The sequence below is a fragment of the Brachyhypopomus gauderio genome, chromosome 16, assembly GCF_052324685.1.
Source record: "Brachyhypopomus gauderio isolate BG-103 chromosome 16, BGAUD_0.2, whole genome shotgun sequence".
Taxonomy (NCBI): domain Eukaryota; kingdom Metazoa; phylum Chordata; class Actinopteri; order Gymnotiformes; family Hypopomidae; genus Brachyhypopomus; species Brachyhypopomus gauderio.
This window is the reverse complement of record NC_135226.1, coordinates 16,035,596-16,059,849: the sequence shown is the minus strand read 5'-3', so window position 1 is coordinate 16,059,849 and position 24,254 is coordinate 16,035,596. Positions and strand designations below refer to the sequence as shown.

At 39.3% G+C, this 24,254-nt stretch overlaps 1 protein-coding gene across 1 annotated transcript; it reads right to left on the bottom strand.

Moving 5' to 3' along the window:
- Positions 1-2,548: 2,548 nt before the first annotated feature.
- gpr4 (G protein-coupled receptor 4) lies at positions 2,549-20,453 on the bottom strand. Its single transcript, XM_076977171.1, has 2 exons — positions 20,321-20,453; positions 2,549-5,525 (listed from the first exon to the last, which is right to left on the bottom strand). Exon 2 carries the CDS (start codon positions 5,036-5,038, stop codon positions 3,944-3,946), a length of 1,095 nt encoding a protein of 364 aa, XP_076833286.1. The 5' UTR covers positions 5,039-5,525; positions 20,321-20,453; the 3' UTR covers positions 2,549-3,943.
- Positions 20,454-24,254: the final 3,801 nt, after the last annotated feature.

Below are 24,254 nucleotides of genomic sequence, written 5' to 3'. Positions count from 1 at the left end.
AGCGTCAGAACAATGTTAAGGCATATTCACAAAGGGGATGAGAACCCAGGGAAATTGAAGTCTGCCCCCAATATGACATCAGAAAGAAGCCAGACATGTTTCCCACACTTTGCTTTGCAGGTTGTCAAATCACCCCTCACTAATTATAGCAAAATATTTAAATATATTTAAATGAATAATTTATGCAGTCATTACTGCAGTCTGTTTTTGTAAGGGTTTTCCTGCCATAGCACAACTGCATAGCACAGTATGTTTTTACTAGTATTACCAGTGTTCTTGGTTTTTTTGGTTTAGTTAGGAGATGGAAAGGATTCCCTGGTGGTCCCTGAATAGTGAGGGTCGCTGGGGTTGATGGTCCCCACGGGGTGATTGTTCTTGTGGGTTTCCTTATAACATCAAGTTCAATTCACTAGAAATTAAAACCCTAAGACCTAAAAGTTCAAGAGTGGTTCAAGAATTCAGTCTAAAAATCCACCTCTGGGGATTTTACTGTTTAGATCTGGAATAGAGAAAGTTTTAATAAAAATAAATGGGATTCATAAATGTATTCAAATACCATTTCTCTTAAGTATTGTTTCATTTAAAATCCAAAATAGTGGAATACAAATAACAAAAAATTACTTATGCACTGTGCTGTAGTTTCAGGCATGCAATGTCTGCAAAGTACCATTTATGTATTTAAACAGTTTTTTTTTGTTTAAATATTACCAAAGATTAATCAACCACATGCCATAACACAAAAATAAGAAAGATATTATAATTTGAACATTAATTCCCTGCTCCTATAATCTCCTAAAACTGATTACATCTAATTCTTAATACATGTACATATTACCAAATATGACCACAAGTACAGCTGGTAAGACACATCTGTGTCTTTAATAACTAATGGTTTATGTGCTGCACACAAGTTCATGGCAACCTGAAGACAAAAATCTTTTAAGAAGATAAATTGTTCTTCTTAATTATCTGTGACATCTGTCAAGGTGAATCACAGGCAGACAGTCTCACTCATGTCTGTCCTCATAGTACTACCTGTTTGGGTAGTGCACTGTGTAGAAAAGATTTGCAAGGTGTGGTTGACAATGTCTACAACAGTATAGTCTTAGCTGATTGCTGGAGTGAGCAAAGCATAATGTGAACTATCCTGACTATACTAAACCAAAACACAAAGGTACTTAACAATGGCTTGTGTATTTGTTTTCAGCAGTATTTCAGAGCTACATAAACCATTAAAGCCACTATATCAGTCCTGGCTATTTTTTCCAATTGTTGATTACTGTGCTGTAAGATCATATTTACTCTTAGTGAACATCATGTCTAGTCATTTTCTAGTCATTCATTTGTGTTGATGTATATGTAAACCTTAATTTAAGGTCCAATGAGGAATTGCTGCTAACTACAAATGAGCTTTTAAGAACTGTGGCAACAAAGGTTTTCAAGCAATAACATCTGTGCTAATTCTGGTGTTACTGTAGCAATGTATTGTCCATTCCTCAGGAGGGCTTTAATGATTAACTAGCATAGATGCATCTTACACAGTTAGTGGTAGCTAGGGGGTAGTCAAATGTGACTTCAGTACCAAAGGTATAATATGACTCTTTGTAGATGTAAATGGTTTGGTATATGTTTATGAAGTGTAGGGAAGATATATTCTTTTATTTAAATAAAACATTTGGAAATCTCATTTAGTTTTTAGGTTTTTGTAAGAGCAAGTTACTGATAACTCCTCATAGTCATATGCATATTATCAGCAATCCATAAAACCATTATGCTAATTATGTCATTTAGTCAGGCTCTCTGACAGATACCTTTGTGAAACCATGGCCTCAATGTTGTTTGACCTCCTTGTGCCACCATTTATGGATTGCAACTCTAATGCAGCGCCATGTCTTATCTTATACGTCTGTCTCAGTTACTGTCTAGTTCCTCCTCTAGCACTGACAGCCCAACACAGGTCCAGGACAGACACATCTGTGCAATCTGCCATCTTTGGATAAGGGCCCATTGAACTTGCTACTGCTCAGGTCACTGGTCAACCTCGTTGTGCTGGGGTCAAAAGATACAGACAAAATGTCAAGGTGTTTGGTTTCAATCAGGCGAAGAATGACACAGTGACCATCAACCCTGAATAGACAGCAAGCCTCTCCAAGGAGACATAGGTCAGGAAGTCAGCCTGAATGCAGTTAGCAGCTTGATTAAAAGGTGAGAGGCTGGGATAGGCTACAGTAGGCTCAAGGACTACATTGATCTGTGTTTCACACTGCTTTTGGGTCACACCTCAAGAGCATCATGGTTTAGGGTCAAATAATGATACGAGCTGTGCTGACAAGATCATGTACAGCCATGCTCTGGTGTACACAAACACTTTGGATACCACATGAAAAGAGCAATGGCCTTCCTATTAACACTTGCACCTAAGCTCTAGTTTATCTAGATTTCCAATTCTAGATATTTTATCAGTATTTTTTCCATTGTTTTCAAGATTCTCTGTTCTCAATCACAGTATAAGGAGGAGTCACAACCAGAAGAAAATAATTAACAAAAGAACTAGCAATTTATTTCAGTTTGGCAGGACAGGTGTGCTCAGTTCAGTTGCAAACCTTTAGCTGACAGAAGACATTCAAAATGTACAGTGAGGAGTCCCAAGAAAGCATCAGGACACAATGGTAAACATGTGCAAAGTCTGTTATTTGGACACGTTTTCATTTTGGGTCTTTGTGGCTCAAACAAATAAGAGACAACGAAGTGAGGTGTGTAATTTGGTAAATAACATGTCTCTCCCCCTCAAGCATCATGTGGAAAGGCTTCAGATATAGCAATGACAATTCACTCAAGCTGACTTCATCTACATCTCCTCCGCTGCTAACAACAGGAGCATTATCACATTTTCAAAACAGTTACTGCAAACCCCAAAACACTGCACTTTCTGCGTAAGACTGCATATAGCCTCCAAAATGCCCTGACACCCAAAAGCCTCAGCACATGTTTTGAAAGCAAATAACATCAGTCAGTACAACAACACAGTAGACATACATTTTAGTGTTCAATGAAGAGCAACTGGATACTAATTTACAATATATCACTGTCCTCAATATATATTTCTTTCTTTTCTGGTATTTATTTATTTTCAATTGCACAGTATCTTTGACAATATGTCAATTTCTACAGTATAACAACATATATAATTATTCTTGTTTTTGAGAAGCTTTGTGGTAAAAAATAAAAAGTTTTTATTTTTATAATTAAAAATTATAGGTAACAGTACACGAAAGAAACTGAAAAGACAACATTTTGTGGTTCACAAACTGAAGCAGAAAAGGTAGTTTGCTCTCATTACGGTGCACATAAAGTTTCTTGTTATGATGCCCCAATTTGCAATTACATACAATTTACCAGCTATGTACCAGCCATGAGGATATAGCATGTGTAATGTTTTTATATATACAACATTAAAGTATGTGAAATGGAGGATCATTAAAAAAAATAACTTAATGATTTTCAAGATTAGCATATTTAATGAGATGCACAAACAAACTGCTTAGGTATCTATTGTTAAGGGGTTTGCAGCATAAACTGTTTCAGATAATGCAAATATTGTTTCATAATTCACTATAAGCCCTGCTGTGATGGCATTATTTCCTGGCCATTTTGCATTTGTTTTGAGCTTTATTGGGGCATGAGCTATAAATAAATAAAGGAAGATGCTCATAACAAAGTACTGATGAATCACCATAGCAGAAGTACGTGAGGATGGAGAAAACTGTATCGTCTGCAAATTATGAAAATCTTAACAATAACAAACAAGGCATCCGGCATAACATTCAAACAGAGGAGGCTCGTGCATCAACAGTTTATTCTAAAACAGGCTCTGTGTTTGGGAACAAACTGGGTGTGCGCAGTCCCTGAAATTCGCTTGTCAAAGTTCCTGCATTTCACAAGTTCACTTTTTGCCCCTAAGTTTGGTCATTTGAAGGCACTCTTCCTTCAGCACCTCAATGTCACTTTTGTAGGAATTTGTTTTGACCTCTCCATAGAGGTCAGTTTTCTTGCTAGCCAAGGGAGTTTCCACAGTGATTGAACCACTCATCAGCGTCTCTGTGACCTGACCTCGGTGGAAGAGGTTCATCAGGGCGTATAGCGCGCGGCTGACGTCATTGCGTGCCCCTTCGTTGACGAAGCAGTAGAGGATGGGATCGGCCACGCAGTTGAGGCTGGTGAGTGCCAGCGTCACGTGGTAGACGGCGAAGAGCTTCTCCTCCACACCGCAGTCGCAGGGGTTGCCTATGAAGAGCACGCTACGCCAAAGCAGAAGCACGTGGTACGGCGCAAAGCAGAGCAGCACAATGAGAATGAGGCTGAGGGCCAGGCGCTTGATCTTGGCCTTCTCCTGCCGCTCGGTGGAGACGTTGCCACGCACCGCATTCAGGATCCCTCCGTACGCCGCCAACATGCAACACCACGGAGCCAGGAAGCCCAGGAAGATGCGGTAGAGGTTCATGCCTGCCACCCAGTCCTGCATCGGGTACCTTTCGAAGCAGAAGGTGCGGTTGAATCGGTCCTCGAAGAGCTCGTCGTGGAAGAGCGGCATCGAGTTGGCCACCACCTCTATGACCCAGATGACGATGCTGACGATGACGGCGGTCTTGACGCGACGCACCTTGGCGAACTTGAGCGGATGAGCCACCGCCAGGTAGCGATCCACGGAAATGCAGCAGAGGAAAGCGATGCTGACGTATATGTTGGTGTAGAAGATGAAGCCGAACAGCTTGCAGGATCCTGGACCATGGATCCAGTTGTCATGTTGGAGGAAGTAGTCAATCCACAATGGCAAAGTGCCAATGTACAGGAGATCTGCCACAGAAAGGTTGATTAAGTATATACCCAACTCATTTTTTTGTTTCACCTGCAGATAGGCAGCCCACAGAGCTGTGCAGTTCATAGGGAAGCCAAGGACGATGACGATAATGTATAGCACTGGCTGGAAGAACGGGTCAATGTTTGAGTCAACATTGCAGGAGTCTGAGATGTTGCACATGATCTTTTTCTGAATGCTTTTAAAACTTGATATAATAATCAAGAAAGAACTAGCGCTCCAAATTCCTGAGTCAGGCCATATTTGGTCGTTCTTAGCATAAAATATAAGCACTGCTACAGTCCTTCTCTACAAGATGCTCCAAAGCATGCATGTCTCACAGTTTTCCCTCATTTGTCTTCAGTGTGTGACTGAGGCACGTAAAAACGTCCATGCCCATGCATGGTGGGCTGAGGGCATCGCGTGTCTCAGTTACACTCCATGACTTGGCCTATAGTCCCGCAACGGTGAATCCTTCCAGCTATTCCCACAGTGTGCAGCGTCGATGGTGAAGCTATGTTTAATCAGGGAATGAGAATCAAACGAGAAAGGGTCTGCTCCTTTTAGTGGCGTGTGGAGTCTGGCCTCCACAGCATGGCCTCCTCCCTCTGAGCTCTCATTGGACACGGATCTCTGATTTATTTTGTTTGGCCCCATCAGCTATGTCCATCTGCAAAACAAAAGGGACATATGAGATAATATCAGTGTGCACCAGGGTTAAAGTTACGCACTTCAAGCTTTGAGCCTTCATATTTTTACAAAATGTGCTAAAACAGCAAGTGTAAATTTATCGGGTTTAAATAATGGAATATTGAGTTAGAGTGTGATGGACTTGTCTGCTACAGTACTTTCAACATGTGCTTGGTGTCAGGGCCAGAATTTACTATAATAGGCAATGTAAGGAATGAGTCATCATATACCTTTGCAGAGGTATATAGGTGAAACTGGCTGACCTAGAACTCTAATTGGAAAGAGAAAGCTTACAGAGATAGTCTGCATTGTATGTTTTCTCCTGCATTTATTACTGGGTTACCAGTATCGCCAACTAAAGCCATGGTGCTTAGTGAATGATAACAAAAGCATTTTTGTTAGTAGTATAGCTCTTAAACTGCCTTGTCCTCTAAAAGCTACACAGAGAGACACAAAGCTCTTTTGGGCTCAGGGCTATTTACATCTCTCCTGGGACATAGGCTTACATGGACCATGGCTGAGCCAAGGAGATAAAATGAAATGTTGGGTGTGTGGAATAAGCAAATGTCAGTAAACAAGGCCCACAAGACCCAGCCCCGATTCTAAACTCCAGTGCCTCTGTCCACACTAACAGAAGCCTGTCAGCATTTTGCTAAGACATCCCATGCAATATTGCAGTGTGCAGACTGGATTACATTAGACATTTATTTACAAGCTTATAACCAAACTGCTTTGTCATGTTATTTATTTATAACAATAAATATTTGGGCTCTGTTGTGTATTTTATTCTGAAGTGTGGTTGACATTGATGGCTCCTGCTACATATTGTCTAAAACCAGTGAGAAATTTCCAAGAAAGACGGATGTAGGGCAACTGTTCAGCTGCAGATTATTTTAGGGTCGTGTATGTAGATGATGAGGAAAGGGAGTTTTACATGGTAGATATGATATAAACTCCAAAACAATGTTCAATCTCAGATTTAGGTAGCAGAAATGCAGGTTCTATTTGGACGAAGAAACACGTTTTAGGACAGAGAGGAGACTGGATACGTGTCCTCTTTATATCCTGGTGGATTGTGGATGGTGGTTCGAGTTGTGAGACAGACACACCTGAGGCTCGTCAACAGCGTTGTGCATAACAGGTTTTGATAAGTGCTCATGAGTTATTTACTACTCAAGCTCAGACAGAGGCTTATCAGTGAGACTTCCCTTTGTGATAATGAACAATAAATCAGATGAGGGATAGCTGCTATTGGCTACCGGTGGCTACCAATTCGGCTACCAAACTTCACCTTACACTGATATCGTAATGGCAAAAACAGTGAGGTTAACGCACATGAAATATGTGAAATATAATTAATTTCACTCTCCCTTTAAATCATCCAGCATTTTCATCTTTAAGGGAGGGGCTTTAAAAAAATGGTGTACAACCTAAATGGTGTACATTTTCAATATTGTTGATATTATCATAATTTACATTGAGTAAATCCTCTGAGAGGGTCATAATTAAAAGCTTCTGAAAAGATGGTCCCAATCATCACAAAGACTGTATTCAACACAGCAGTGTTTTACCTGTTTTCCTGTCCGGCTGGTTTAATAATGATAAACATCACAGTTACAAGTGTTCAATCAAACGTCACACATTTTTCCAAATGCGCATAGTTTAAAGATGATTAGAGACATACGTACGGAGTCACTAGAAGTCACAACTTGACTTCATCATTGTTTGATCTTGGTAATGAATTGTCTCAATTACATATATGGAAGTATGGAATATACGTGAAGCACCTGGATTTTAACATGTGCATAAATGGGTGAAAATATAGCACATGAAAATGAGCTGTTTCTTTTATCGCACTTACTAAATTGTTTGGTATCATACTGCATCCATCTTAACGCTTATCAAATAAATTGGACTGATGGACTCAAATAGCCCTGAAATGATCTTTTAGACTTATTTAAGCCCAAGTTATTTCTCAGACAGGACCCAATTAGTAATGGAGTTATTGCTGAATTCCCATTTACAATCCCTAGCTCTTTGTTTTTAACGACTAAGGATTCCCTCTAGATTGTGAAGCCCAGCCCGGAACAGGAAAGATCTCACAGATCATCAGATAGGAATTCCAAGCCACTGCCGAGTCAGCTTCCTCTGTTCACACGAAGAAAGGTGAAAGGCAAAAAGGAAACCTATTTACCACATCTTGCCTGTCACAAGTGCCAGGCTAAAGGATGCAGACAGGAAGGCTACACGTTTCAAAGAAACGAAACAGTTTTAAAACAAAACAATGCATACTGAGTTTATAAAGGGTTCATAAAAATAGCTACATATGTATATTCCCCACAGGGCAAGAGAAGAACAGAGCAACCATCAACACCAAGCAGGAGGTGACCACAAACACTCTCTACACGCCTGAGGACTGGTGGGAATGTACTGTAGGTCTGGCTCTCCCGATGTAGTTGTCCTCATGCAAACATTTCACCACACTAAAAAAAACACCAAGTCTGCTCCTCCACACGGAATGAAAAATGCGTCACTATTACAATAATTGCGATTCACACAGACGTTTTAAATTACAGGGGAAGTGAGTGACAGCGAAATTCAGGAACAGTTCAGTGTGAAGGAACAAAGGCACAGTGAGGAATAAGGCTGTGAACTCTACAACAATGAAGGAAGGAAACTTGCTATATCCTCAAAGGTTTGTAACTGCAAGTGCCTGACCATAGCAGAGTTGACCCTAAACCATAAGCAGAGTTGCTGCACACACACAGACGTAATTTGGGGGGGGGGGGGGGGGGGGGGGGGGGGGGCATGTCCCCCCCACTTTTTCAAAAGCCGGTTTTGGTCCCCCCCAGTTTTTACGGTTAAAACCAAATATTTAAATAGCGACGAATCCATGCCCCCCCCCCCACTTTTGAAATCAAAATTACGTCCATGTGCACACATGTCATCAACAATGGAGAAATGATCAGCACAGCGCAATATAATATACTTGGGCTACCAGTATATACTGAATATCATCAATATTACCAAAAAGCAAGCATAATCCAACAGATAAAAGACCCTAGAAAGGTCAAAAGGAAATGAGCTATTAAAATGTACAATTGCACAACTCCTTTTATGATGGTAAACTCTAAAAAACTAATATTCTGGGCACGTGTTCACCACAGCCCCCTAGTAATCACTAGTGTGTGTGTGTGTGTGTGTGTGTGTGTGTGTGTGTGCTCTAACTGCACAGATGGATACAACATGCAGAGGATACATTTCGAATAGGGTGAAATTCACATTTGACAAAAAAGTGGCAACTTAAAATTCAACCCCTCAAACTATCCACTGAATTGATTGCCATCTGGGTACATGCGGGTAACCTCTACGAGCATCTAAAAATATTCTCTTGTCTTCTGACACCATAGGATAATGAGGAAAATACTGTATGCTGAAGAAGATATCAGGATGATGTCTGGAATATGGCCTGCTTGACTGTGAGATGGGATTAGTTTACCTCCCAACACAAAGACCCTGCTGACAACTACTTCTCCAGCACACTGTATTTCCACCGGCCCTTATCCAGTCTGCTTTCCAGACATAATCCCATCACTCAAACCTCATTTCCATGCATGTTCACTCTTTTGTTGTTGTGTATCGGTCTAAGAAAGTAAATGGATGCTAAATGGGTGGATTTCTCACAGGACCCATAACTATGAAGATTCTCTCAGCCCATCTAGACTAAAGCAGGAAGTTAGAATGATTTGCATAATGTATTAAAATCTGAGAAGCCATGTGTAAATATTAAGGCCAAGTGTACGTGTAATGTAAACATGCATCACTGCAAATGGAGAGATTAAAATGAAATTGTATCTGGGACCACATATTAAAATATTTAAAAAACAAATATTACATCTATCTGTGTTGGAATGTTCATTAAAGCATTTTTAAAGCAAGAAGGAAAATGGAGGGAAACAAACTAAAATAAACCAGATCCCCTTTGAAGGGGCTTATAAACACAGCTTCAGGTATAAAATCGTTACTTATCACTGTGAGTTATCATGAGTCTAATGCAAAATGCCGTTGAACTAATAAAACTATAAATTATTGTTTATATTCAAACTGATAATGTAATACAATAGACACAATTCTCAACACAAACATCCGGGTTCGTATTAAATACAACACGCTAGAAACTCGTTCGTCCTGTCTAATGCCATACGGATGCGGAGATTCATGCGAAGAAGACATGTGACATATTTGATTACAAACATCTCCCTGATAACCTAATCTAATCTAAACAGGGCTTACCACTATAATAGAAAGAAGAATGACACAATACTCTCCTATAATGTCGGTGCTATTGCCTTAAACAAAGCTCAGTTGCTGTCCACTGGTTACAGTATGATTGTTATAATTACTAACATAAAAAGTTAATTATGTGCATTTTTGCTTCAGGTTTTTCAGGTCTTCATTCTGATTCAACTACCAACAGGCATTTTTAGGTGTCAATAAAACTCAAAATGTCATCTAATAGAATTAGACGACAGACAATGGACTGTTCACTTATGGGTCCACTGTTCATTGTTGTTTGCATGTCACGTGAGGTTTATTCAGTTCTTCTGAATGCAGTGTAATTAATATACCTACTAAAACATCAAATCAGACCTGGAGGCTAGGCGTTAAAGCCAAAACACAAGTGAACATTAAGCTCTTCTCAAATCTCTTGTTGAAAGGACATAAGGGGTGCATAATTTTTTTCAGGACATGCAGAAATAACATGCTGATACACAATAAATGGTAGCTCATGTTACTTCAAATTTGATCAACCACATATTAACATCATACTTTTCAAATATGCATGATTGTATAATTTACCATTCAACTGTGCCATTCTCAGTGGCATCGAACATAGTGGTAAATTCAGACAAGCCAAACTCACTCATGACTGGGACTGTTAGTCTTTTTAACTAAGGCCTGAACAGTTATAGATAATGTCAAGTCTTAAGCCACAAATCACTGCATCTTTCATGGCAATTATTCTGTGATACTGCCACTGCAACAGTACACAATTGTTATATCATTAAAGAAATTGCCATTGACTTTGTGCAAACCCAGAAAGTTCCACTACAGCGTCTCAAACACCACAACCTTCAACATGGCGTCTCTATTTAGTTACAGTATGTCATATCTTTGTTACTTCAGCAAGTACAAAGTTGACTGCCAGATGGTCTGTGTTGAGCCATTATCAGCTCTGTGTCTGCGACAGGTGTCCCTGCAGAGCATCTTGCTGGGTTGTACTAAATGAGGAGCGTACACAGAGTCCTCCCCAATGATGCGGCCTCCTCACGGACCTCCGTGACTCCACACTGCCTCCGCCTTGGTGGGAAAAGGCCCACTTTATAGCATCAGCCTCACAACAATAAACACACAGCATGAGGAGCGAGAACCTGGCAGATTTATAATCGGGTAGAGCTGAGAAATGGACCACTCTGTGTCCTGGGGTGGAGGGAAACGATGCATGAGAGAGAGGGAAAGGGAGAGAGATCACAATGATGAGTCATAATGGAGTCCATTCTCTCATTCACTCAGGGAGATCAAACATCAGACATTTGGGCAGGAATAATATAACCCAGTCGGGCAGCACGAGAGTCCAGAACCAGCTGAGCTTCTTTGTGAATTTTAATGTACTGAGGGAGAACAAAAAGAATAGCAGTAAAGGCCGCTAAACTCATTCGCTAAAATTCACTACATTCAAGTACGCTGAAGTCTTACAATCTTTTTAAAAAGTGCTAGGGCAAGATCTATTTTGGGGAAACAACACCATATTTTTGTTCACTCTAACAGCAAAAAAAAACCCATGGTGAAAAACATTTATTTCCAATAATAACCAAGATGTTGACGAGACTTAGGATGTACTGGATAAATATGTATTCATAGATCACTATACAGCGAAGGGCCAATCCTACCTCCTTCAGAGCCAATGTATTCAGAGGATAGATTACAGACAGTGACAGTTGATTTAGTACATATGCACAAACAGGAACAACTGTACTGACACGTTTCCCTGCAGGGAGCAGTCTAGAGGGTGTGTTTGAGTGACATCATGCAGCTTTTTTGGCAAATAGTGCTTTGAAGATTAGAAGAAGCAGTATGAGAGTACGAGACTTGGCTTACCAGAACAAGCTTCAAGCCTGGTTCTGAGTCAGTGTTCATGAAGCAGACAGTCTGTGAATCAGTGGATCTGTCTGTGAATGTGTGGGCTAGGGTTAAAATCTATTGGCATTACCCCGTGGGTTTACTCGGTTCAAATATATTTCTTCTTATAGCACAGCTGTTGGATGTATCGTTTGAGACTACAGAAGCTGTGAAGTGTGTAGTGCCTATTATTATAAATGATAATAAGCATCATACTAAGTACTAATATTAGTAAATTAATACTGTAATCTGTATTACTGTAATCATATATTACTGTAAGTTAATAAGAATCACAAAAACACAAATTCCTGATTTGTGTTTTTATACATTCTCCCACATATATTCATCTCTTGGAAGTCAGTTCGCTAAAAAACATGGAATGAATTTATGAAAAATGTACATTGCCTGTGAAAATTGCCTCCAGGTGTTTAATGTAAATGAACAACAGAATGATATGAATGGATGATAGAATGATAGAATGGAATAGAATGATAGAAGAGTTCTTTTCAAGTATTGAGGAGATGCAGCTAGTTGACACAAGAGAGTTCTGTGTATTAGCTAGAAGTGGAGTAATTTGTTATTTATTACAAGGTATGAAACATTCTGCTCAACAATATTGGGCATGACAGTAGCTGGCACTTGTGAGATGGTACAACACAGGAAATAAAGTGGGCCAAATGTGAGGAGAAAATGCCTCCAGCAACCAGAAATAAGGTGCAGCCAAACAGCACTCAAAATGTTCAATGTAACATTCACTCTGCCAGGCTGGATCAATTGTAAAATGTATTTAATTAGAAAACATCCTGCTTAGGGCAACATACTTGGCTGATGCTGCCAAACAGCCCTGATTTTCATTTGTCACTGTTTCTGGAATGGAGATTGATACCTAAGAAAATGTTATAATAAAGAGTTATTGGTTAGTGTAATAATTTGGATCTTCTAAATGTGCCACGTTTCAGTACTGACTTTGAAATCTCTACCACATATTCTAACCACAGCTGATGTTGTTCACAAGTTAAGCCATTTGTAATAAAGTCACTTTGGCATTTTACAAGGAAGTTCTTACAATGGAAATTAAGTGGAAATCAAGAGGTTCTCACCACTATGTAGCTTAAATCAAACACAGCATGACTTATTACAATTAGAAAACGTCTGTGTATATCCACATAGTAAACCATCATTCTAAAATGTTTACATGGATTTTCACCAAGACCTCTATGTGAAATATGCAGCTGTAAACGCAACACAGCACTGACACAGTTATCAACAATACCAAGAAAGAACTTTTAAACAGTTATATTGCTTATTTTTTTCCTCAGTATTATTTTCATATTGTTGAACACAAAATATGACTTTATGGAATACGAAATATGTTTAACAGAAACCTGTTTAAGTTATTTAGTGTTAATCTTTGGCACAACCTGTATGTATGGTGTTAAATACACCATAAATTAAATACTAAAGAAAATGATGTTTAAAACAGTACAATTATGTAGATTACATCATACGGCAGGGTTTCATATTCGATCTCTTAAGTCTCTTACACATTCCTTTTGTTTTGGCTGTATAGTTCAACATGTAAGATTTGAAATTAAATTATGCTTATGAGTTTTACCTCATACATTCCATGGTTGTTATTTAGTAGTTGATCTTTTTGTATGTTAATAACTACTACAAATGATTTAGTAAATTATGCTATGCCTAATATAAAAGTTGTGTAGTTATAGTGTATTACAAGATACAAGATTCCTAACCCATGAATGGGTGTTTGGAATGTAAGGGGTTAACACGCAAAATGTCACCTTCAAGGACATTCATGCAGTCACCTCTATAATGCCTCTTTTATTAAAGACACGTGACCCCTGTGGTACAGCGAACAACATGTAATTAACATATATTTACATATTACTGTCATGTTTTGTATTTGGATGCAAATACTTTGCATTGAATGACTTGACTTTGCATTGAATGATGTTTGACATCTCTGACCCATATATATCACCACATGGTTGATATCTTCCCTGGTGGTGCTCTGGCACACCTGTAATTTCTGCTTGTTTGCAGACCTTTTATTATATTTCCAGTCACCGTAGCAGGTAGCATTCCATATTGTGGTTATATTTGAGACTGATTCAAGCATCTAGACTGTCCCTGTGTCATACATTCCTCTAGCTGCTCTCACTTGTGAGCAGGTGATGACAGGTTACTAATAATCAAAGTTATGTGACTCAGTTCGCCAGGACTCTGTCAGCATAGGTCACAAAGTAAAGAACAGGCAACTCACTCCCAGCCATAAAACACCATGCATTTTATTCCACATTATGAACCGTCATAACTCAGACCCTACGGAAAGCTCTTCTTGGTAATCTCATCATGTATATTTAATTTTGTTTCCATCAAAAGCCTTTCAGCTATTCTGCCCTACTGTTGTGCAGCATTGCATTGGCCTGTGTTGTTTTCTGCTGTGCATTTACAGATGGACGCAACTTAAAATACATACAACTTTAAATACACATAAAACAACAACAACGACAACAAAAACATGATTCCGATCCACTTTGCTGTAAAGCTAGTCTGCTACATTAACATGTGGAACTGGCATAAGATAAAGACTACACCCAGTGACATTTTATTCCACACACTACCCTGATCAGTATCAATCAAACAGAACTACATTCTACATATGATACTAGTAATAGGCTTTCTAGTAATTGTCAATGATACTGCAAAATATGAACACTCTATATGGCCATAAGTATGTTGACACCTCTCATAATTACAGAGTTCAGGTTTTGTCAGCCACACCCATTGCTCACAGGTTTGTAAAATCAAGCACGTTGCTATGCACTCATAGACAAACACCAGCAAGGCAATTGAGCTCAGCATGTTAGATCTCCATGGCACTGTCACAGAATGCCACCTTTGCCACAAGTCAGTTAATAAACTTCCTACCCTGCAAAATCGGACACTGTCAACTGTAAGTGCGATGGAATGGAACAGGTGCTCAGCCATTTACCATGCAAACTTACATAACGCAGCCACCGAGACCAGAAGCATGTAGCACATAAAAATCATTGCGTAACTCCAAACCACTTGCAACATCTTGCAACACATGGAAATGCAACATCCGCACAGGTACTCTGCGTTGGGGAACTTCGTGAAATGGCTTCTGGTCACAACGCGCCAGCGGACAAACCTAAGGTCACAACGCGCATCCTCTGACTATCGGCCGGAGTGTGTAAAGCAGGCTGTGGCTGGATTCTGAAGCAGTAGATATGTGTCCTCTGAAGTGATTAATCACACTTTACTATATGGCGTTCAGATGGCAGGAGAACGCTACCTGCCAGAATGCTCAGTGCCAACAGTAAAGTTTGGTTGAAGGGGAATGATGGAGAGCCATGGTGCTGTTTTGGCGGGTTTGGGTTAGAGCCTTTAGTCCCTGTAAAGGACAATGTGAATGCCACAGCATGCAAAGACATTTTAGACATGAATATGCTTCCAACTGTATGGCAACAGGTTGAGAAAGAGCCTTTTGTGTTTGTGCCTGACTGTGTCCATGAACACAATGCACGCTCCATGGAGACATGGTCTGATGAGTTCACTATAGAGGAACTTCAGTGGCCTGTACACAGCTCTGACCTCCACCTCACTGAACACCTTTGGGATAGATTGGAACATCGATTGAGAATGTCAGTGCCTCAGCTCACAAATGCTCTTTCGACTGGTTGGGCACACTTACTCACAGATACAGACACAGTCCTAAACCTTGTAGAAAACCTTTCCAGAAAAGTGGAGGCTGTTATTATGAAAAATGAGAGCAGATTAATGCTTCAGATTAATGCTAGTGGTTTTGGAACAGAATGTCCAACAAGCTCATATAGGTGTGGTGGTCAGGTGTCCACATACTTTTGGTTATATTACTGGGTTCAAAATATTGGTTCGACACACTTGCACAAATGTGAACCAAATGCATTGTTGATTTTGGAGTTAAAGCTGAATGAAGAAAAAAAAACATAGCTGCACAAAACAGAAACAGCAATTCCAAACTGAAGTGACAAACAAGCACTCTCACACTATGGTTATCAAGTACTCTAACTCAGCAGGTTACAGAACAGATAATGGCTGCTCCTCCAACAACAATAAAAAGAACATAATCCCCCCCCCACCCCCCCGTAACTGCCTTTAAATAGAATGTGTTGACTGTGATCTAGGGATGGGAGAGAGGTTTCCACTGGCCCAAATTGTGATTAACACTGAGTCGGTTGTAGACGCTGGTCTGTTCAAACACCGGACGCTTCTAAAATATTAACATGAATCTACTGAAAAAGAACAATATCAACTCGGTTGCAACCCACTTAACATGATGGCGGAGGAGGCAACTAAAACGGAATCCCAGTGACCCTTTCTCTGGGGTCATCCTTGTATCACACCATCACTCAAGGGCCTTGTGTTCACAAGCTGAGGTTCAAACTGTATAAGGCAGTGGTGCCTAAACCATTTTTTTTTATAATAATGTGGAAGGAATTTCACCACATCTAACAACATGTGATTCATAGAGCAATGCATGTGACTCATATAGTTTCCCTGTGGGGCTAAAGGTTTCAGATCTAATTTAAGAAATTTGCAAGACAAAAAAGCCTATTGATCCAAAGGTATCTTAAACTTCAACAGAGACATATATGAACATTTCACCATATGTATTAACGATTGCCTACACCTGAGCTAATTTAATAATATTCTATCATGACAACACCTCTGTGGCTGTGCATGCTATGAATATGACAGGGAGAGAGAGCGCAATCTAAATGATGAAAAGCATTCTTTACATTGTGTCCAAAATGCAGGCTGAGCCCAGCAGGTGAGCGGAGTAACGCCTGTCTACAAGTATTTTGTAGAGGCCTTGCAGGCTGTCCGTTTCATGCACCAGTGGACAGGCGGCAGGGAGACTACAGCAAGTGTGGAGCAGACATCCTGCAGGGAGAATTAATGATTTCAGAGTGGCGCATTTTCCACTCAAAGTTTCCCTACTCAAGAGTTTCACTCAGAAGGCTAAATGCAAATGCAAACTGTCCTGCTGCTTTTGACATGGGCACAAAACCCCCTTCAGAAGAAGCAGACATCAGAATCAGATTTAGCAGTATAATGTGGATACAACCATTACAGCAGCAGAGTGCTGAAGTGTCATGAGAACATAAGCAGACTGTGGATAAGCAGACTGAAAGCTGTCTCATACGTTTGGTCTCTCAGAACTACCTCCACATCTCATGTGGTACCTCCAGTTCAATTTATGCTCTTTATTGTTTACCTACATACATACAACACCGGACTTATTATTTTGTCATTAAATATAGTGACTATAATTCAGTAACGTCTATCAATTATCCAGTAACTATAGTGACTTTATGTCAATATATGAAAGCTGTAGGGTTGTAAAAGTGAAGAACAAGAGTTTGGATCCACCATTGAATCCTTGGAGAGTAAGAGGTCAATCTAGGCATTCAACCCTACATAGACAACACTGTGACCTCCACAAACAACACAACAGCAACATACTCAACAAGAAATACAAGGTCCAGAGAAACCTCAACATACAGGCTGCTAGGAGGGAAACATATCTCCAAAGCACTGCTTAGTATATTAAAAAACCTTTATATAGGCATGACCATGGACTACAGTGAGAACTCTTTGCACATAGCCATGCCAAAATAAAGGCTTTAATTAATTTATGAAAGGTGCCATGGAAATGGATTATTTTTTTTTAGAAATCCAAGGTGCTGACACACACTGTGAAAATATCTCAAAGCAATCTGTGACTGTGTCATATGATAAAGAGTCACTAGATAGTTCAGGGCAAAAGGAACAAACACCAAATAAGAAAAACGTATCATGCATTGTCATTCTGTGTGAGAAAATGCACTTTGAAATTTGGCAAAGCGTTTGACAAGAGGAAACCTGAAATGATATTAACATGTTGTCATAATCTCAGTGACCAAGGGTCTGAACCTTGTTTGTGTGTATGCGTGTCTGTGTGGGTAGGAGGTTATGTTTGTTTTCATACTTTTTCAGAACCAAAATGTCCATGATTGTATTTGAAATTCAGCTAAAAATAAGGGTAGCCTAAATGCTTTTTATAAATTGTATTAAAAATTTTTATAAAAAGAACAAGCAAAATATGTTTTGGTTGCTGATGTTATGTTAAGATTATATTTAAGCTCAGACAATCCTTATTGCATAGAGGTACTTTAGTGGTTAAGTGAAACTCATATTAAATATGTATGACCCCATATACTGAGAGGGTGTGTGACATGTATGTGTGTGAGAGACAGAGGGACAGATAGAGACAGGACAAAATGCAACTTTAAGTATGAGAAGCAGCTTAATCAGAAGCTCACACATTTTAGTGTAAAACATAGAAGACTGAAAAGAACATATAAATTACCTTATATATACTTAAAATTACATTGTTTTCAGCACCTGGGCAGTTATAAGAATGCTGTTCAAGGAAATCCTGTACATAAGTACAGAACTTCCCGTGGTTACATATAACAGCCACTTTGTAAATAATGTCACATAGTTTCAAATGAAAAATACCTGTATTGAAACCAAAAATGTGATTCTTTTTTTTTCGACATCCAAACAAGCAACTTCAAAGCATACGGATCTCGCAAATGTGTTTTGTGATTTTCATAAGCCATTACCAGCAGCACTAATAAAACGTATTATTCTAAACTGACTCTTCACATTGGTTTGCATTTCTCTTCTGCAAGGTATCAGTCACTCTATCAGTGTTAGTATTCTTTCATCCTAAAGACCTTAAGGATCTATGAGTTACACTCAACCCAGAATATACCGAGTTACATAGATGAATCCAAGAAGCCACCTATTTACAGTTCATTCTTCTAGCATCTTCTCACATCATTAAACGTGAGCAGTTGTCCATGTTAGTCAATGTGGAAAGAACAGGGCCATGTTTATATTGTTCTCTGCTTGTCCAGCCACTTGGAATGTCAGCTGTATTTGTCTCATGAATAGCACTGCAGAGGCTAGGGTTGTTTACACATAACTGTGGCGTGAACTGGATATCAAATATCCCTCCATGTGAGTTATATTAACACTGTGTGTGGGGCTGTTAGTTAAAAGTAAAAAAACGACAAAACAAAAAACAGAAATAACAAAAATAAATCTCTGGTCATGAGTTATTCGACTTAACTATGTATATATACACATGCGCGCACACACACACACACACACACACACACACACACAATAATAATAATAATACAAATATGTGTGTGTATATGTGTGTGTGCATGCGCCTCAAAATACAAATTACCTACTGGTACGATCATACTGGTATGTTTCATAAAAACACCTTATGGTGCCTCGGTACTGCTGTAGTAAAGAGTTTCCCTTTCACAACCTGGTGTACAAAACAGACATTACCCTTCCATAACACCCTCATTAAGTAGGGGAGGGGTAGGGATAGGAGGAGGAGAGACGCCATTGGCCCTTGGAACGATTAAGTCTCTTCGTTTCGTCATGGTTTTAATGTCCACTCTTATCTCATGTCCCCAAGTGGGCAATTACTCTTCACTCAAAGGGGATTGATTAAATGTCTGAAGGCTTTTCTCACAACACCAAATACGAAAATCAGACATGAATGTGGAGAAATCACACTTAAGAATCATCACTTTGTTTCAAATCGCTCCACTCCAAGAACAATAAAAGCTCCCACTAGGTTGCAGAGGCACAGTTCAGCAAAATGCCATGACTATAAAATCAATGGCCCATCACATCATGGAGGAAAGGAAACTTCATACAACCGGAGTGCCAAGCTGGCTTTGAGAGTGGCCTGAGAAAGGTAGAGATGCAAGAACATGTCTTATCTTCTAAACAGATCAACGAGCCCTACTGTGCTACCATGAATATTTATTGTATTTACCAAATAAGGGAATAACAATCACCTGGCGCACTTAATTTATTCAAAGATTCACAGCGAGCCACTATGAGCGATAAATGATGCTGTCGTTATCCGTCACGCTCGCAACATCCCACTACATAACTTTTAATAAAGTAATGAATTCATCATTTCTTGATGTAACTTAAACTTTCTACAGGACGCCCTACAACTTTATACCTGACTGACGGATAAAGGGATATATTACTTATGTAGTCTACGTAAGTAACAAATAATCTATTGTTACAACTTCACTTAAATGAGTTGGACGGACAAACAAATCTATTCAAACCACCGCGATATTGCACAGACGTTTATACTGGGAAATCCCATCATCAAGACTTTAAACTGTTTTAAGTAATAGTGTGTACCCACGCGCAGTATGCATCAGAATATGAGAAGAGAGACAAGTGAGAAGACACAGACATACATCAAATTAACATGAAAGAAACACTTTTTTAAAGTGTTGATCGCGATGCAAAAGTGCTTTTTAATTAACAAAAATGTTTTTATAAGAGACATTACTAACAAAAACATCTAACTGAACGATATCACTGTGTCCCATTGCACAATGTAGACTAGACTGTCATCTTCTCCAAAATATACCTGTGTGAAAATATTGTTAGGTAGGTACTCACTGTCAGCTACGTTCCAGTACGACACATCTCAGGCTGCCGTGTTCCTTCTCATTCAACGCACTGATCTCCGTACTTCCCAGCGAGAGAATGGTGCGCTATTGTGCAGTGGGAACTTGTGACAGCCCTCCCATGCGCGATCCCTCCCTCACACGATGGCGCCATCAGGAGCTCTCGGACTGATCGTTTGCTTGTCTTCACGACATATATGAAAAGGGGATGGGGGGTGGAGGGATGGAGAGGTGGAGGGGTTGTAGCTCGGGCCGTTAAACTTGTGACGTTGCTTATTACCTTGCAGCGCGCCACATGATAATGAACTCCCTCTTGATTCGAACAGCTAAATTAAGAAATCACCAGGCCATTAAAAGCACGAAGGTGAGTTACAATAAGGAAATCTAAAATTAGTACACATATTTTCTTTATATGTTTATTCTGTATCCAGAGGGCCAGTTTATTAGGGCATGATCTTGCATGTTGGCTTCTGTAAACTATTTTGAACTAGGCCTATGATCAGTTAATGACAATTTCATGATAATAAAGAACTAAACTTTATAAGAATGAATTTTATAAATACTTTATTCGACAAACGCAACAATTCTACATAGTTAAAGACCCAGATTCCTAGTTTTTCTATTGCCGACCCTAAAATCCGGTGTGGCACCTCCTTCACTGTTCTATCAAACGGTTTTAAAATCCTTAATTGTGTTTTTCAAGCCACGCAGGTCTGCCGCACTTAAATGTGCAGTGCATTAAAACATGATTCTCCCCAGGGACTAACAAGACCATTAGCATGCGCTCTTCACATTGTACTGCACCACTCTCTTCTAGTAGATATTAGAAGGTAGAGGCATATTCAGGAAACATCATAATAGAAGTCATAAAACGCTCACAATATCCTGAGTACATAAGCGTGAAGCCATAAATTAAGGATCTTTTCTTTAGCATGCTTTTCTCAGATTTATAGTACATGCAGACTCTTTCTTGATGATGCCTCTTGCGAGAGGTATACTACTTTTTATGAACTTCTTTTTGGAAGAAAAAACCACCCAGCCCTTTCATTAAAACATGCACAGTCCTGAAAGGCAGATTGCTTAGGATGCAACTTCATCTCAAATTATACAGGTTTCCTTTTTAAATCTTAATTTCCATGTATCTTTGGTCATATTTACAAATGTACACAAATTTGTTGTTTCTTTCTATACATGTTCATCTTAATTTGTTTATCCTACATTTTTGGAGTTTAATTTATCAGAGCTTGCTAAAAAATCTGTATCAGTCTATTCTTTGTTTAGTGTTCAGTTTCATGTTTGCATTAATTGTATTCCCCAGGGCTGAAGACACCATTCCCCCGTGGATATATCAGCTACCAGCAGCCAGCAACAAGCACATATATGGATGTGAATATATGGATGTGATCGATGTAATGTGTCGAATGCATAGCACAAACAAGCATGATAAACACTGCCAATTAAATCTCTAAGGAGATCAGCCAACAGAGATCAGCCAATGGAGATCAGCCAATGGAGATCAGCGAGCTAACATTAGCATCATGTACAGATCAGGGGAAGGCTCAAAAGTCATCAGAAATAATTTCTTTCAAATGTTGATCAGTTGTTAACGTTGTTTATGCACAGCCTTGTTAATTGTTTGATATAACAGTTGCCGTGATGCAGTACTGTAATGATTTAGTGTTTGTACTATGTGGCCCATGCACAAAAATAGCTTCATGTAATCCAAGGAAGATGCAAGAAAGCGTCCTCAGTAGCACAGGGTTCCACTGCAGAACAATCAACTGCTCATCTTAAATTACATGTATTGTCTCTCTCCAGGCAATTTAGTAAAATGCATTAGACCAGAGAATGCTTATACAAATATCTATCACACTATGTTGAATGGAGGTTGAGGGGAAAATTTAGATTAATTTACTTTATCATTTTTGCAAGGTTAAAAGCCCAGAGCTTGGACTTATCAAGCAGCAGGAATCTCATATGTTTTTACCTTAGTTGTGATGGGATAGAATGACAAATTAAAACATTTGCCATTTGAAAGGCTAAATTAGTTGAGCCAAATGCAGATAAACACACCCACACACACAGAGCTGTGGTCAACAGCAGGACAGCAGAGACGTGTGCGTCGGCTTTAGTTGTGGACAGTTCTTGTTCCATTCCCCTGATTTATAGACTAATCTGTTCCTTATTTGCTCGCGAATCCTCATCATTCTCTCACCTCCAAGAGTCAAATTCTGTCTCCATGAAACCTCTGTAACATACATCAGCATTGATGCTCTGTCCCAGAGTACCAGTGCAAAAAATCCAATATTGCTATTATCCTTGGCATTGTCGGGCCTACAGAGCATCTGAGATGTTTATTGGAGGAGAGCCTGTGAACAATTTACGTATATTTCCCACTATCAGATTCACTTCCATTTTCGGAGATTGATTCAAAGATCTAAATAGGGAAAAGTAGCTCTAGTATCCTTGTGACACAGTCACAATGATTCTTTCTGTGCCGAAAAGCCAGTGGGCAAAAAGGATTTAATGCATGTAGAACATGACACAGAGCACTGGAATGGAGAGCAAGGACAAACACTCCTGGCCTTTTTGTTGAAAGTGTTCAAGTAATAGAAATCTCAGTGAGTATTGCCAAAACGATTTTCTTATCAGATTTGTTTTTTCTACGCTCAGTAAACTACCCCAGACTCCTGCCTGAGCCATGTGTAACTAACCCTTTGCCCCAAATACCCTATTATAATTCTAGGTGTATGTATATGTTGGGGAGGTGGTTGACAAGACTGTACTTCTTGACACAGGAAGACATGGCTTACATAGGCACCTATCTACTGTAGCTACATTACAGCTGCATAAACTTACAGTGATTACATAGTGAAGTGAGTGTCGGAGTTGTTAGGGGACGACTGTCATCCTCATCATCTGAATTTAGTTTATTTTGCATTTTATCCCTGGCCCAAATGACACCCGAAACACAGACTCATGTGAAGTTGGCATTTAACAGTTTCATTCTCTTAAATATGTAAGATAATATGGCAAACTTCCCTTCCCCATTGATGTTAGCCTTCGTTGTCAGTGCAGCTGTATTGCAACCGCTGCTTCAGAGTCAGAACAAATTAGAAAGTGTTGTTACACACTGGAGACTAGGAGGATAAATTAACAGGATTAAAATTCAAAACAGAATGTCTCTTTGGCCAAAGGATTTAGACGTGAACTGCAGTAGGTATGTGAATTGCTCACTCACCATATAATAAGGTTTAAACACATTAATGCAATCATTTGACTAATGCACCAATGTAGAATTAAGATGAACTGGAAGCTTCATTATGCCATAATGTTATTAATGTTATACAATATAACAGTGTACTCAAGGACACATATAATATAACCATAATATTGACACTCACATCCATTGTTATGCATCACAAACAAAATTCCACCCCTTTTAAACTTTGTTTTTGTTTGCAATTTTGTCTGTACTCAAATTTGACTCACGTGACAAAGGTGTTACCAAGGCGATTACACTTTAACCTTCTAGAATGTAGGCTTAGAGAAGAGTGAATATTGAGAGTCTGGATGCTCGGGGGGCTCGGGGGTCCTTAGAGTAAGTAGGTTAGAGAAACTTGCTTTTTAAAAACTCCCTTCACGATATTTATTCAGTGAACTTGCGCAGCTGAACATGGCTCACTCCACTGGATCAGTGAAACCTGATGAGGGCTTTACTGCACTGAATCCATTACTGATGTGATTACATTAGCTTCCTTTTAGTTTGAGTGCCACTGAATCAAATGGCAATTGCAAGAATGCATAAAACCCGAGTATAAGGAGAAGCATTCATTTGTTATGGTTAAGAAATTCAAGACAGTCTGATAAATAACATGTCCCATTTAATAAAATCCTGCATTAAGCCTTGAAAAATGGCTTGTTAT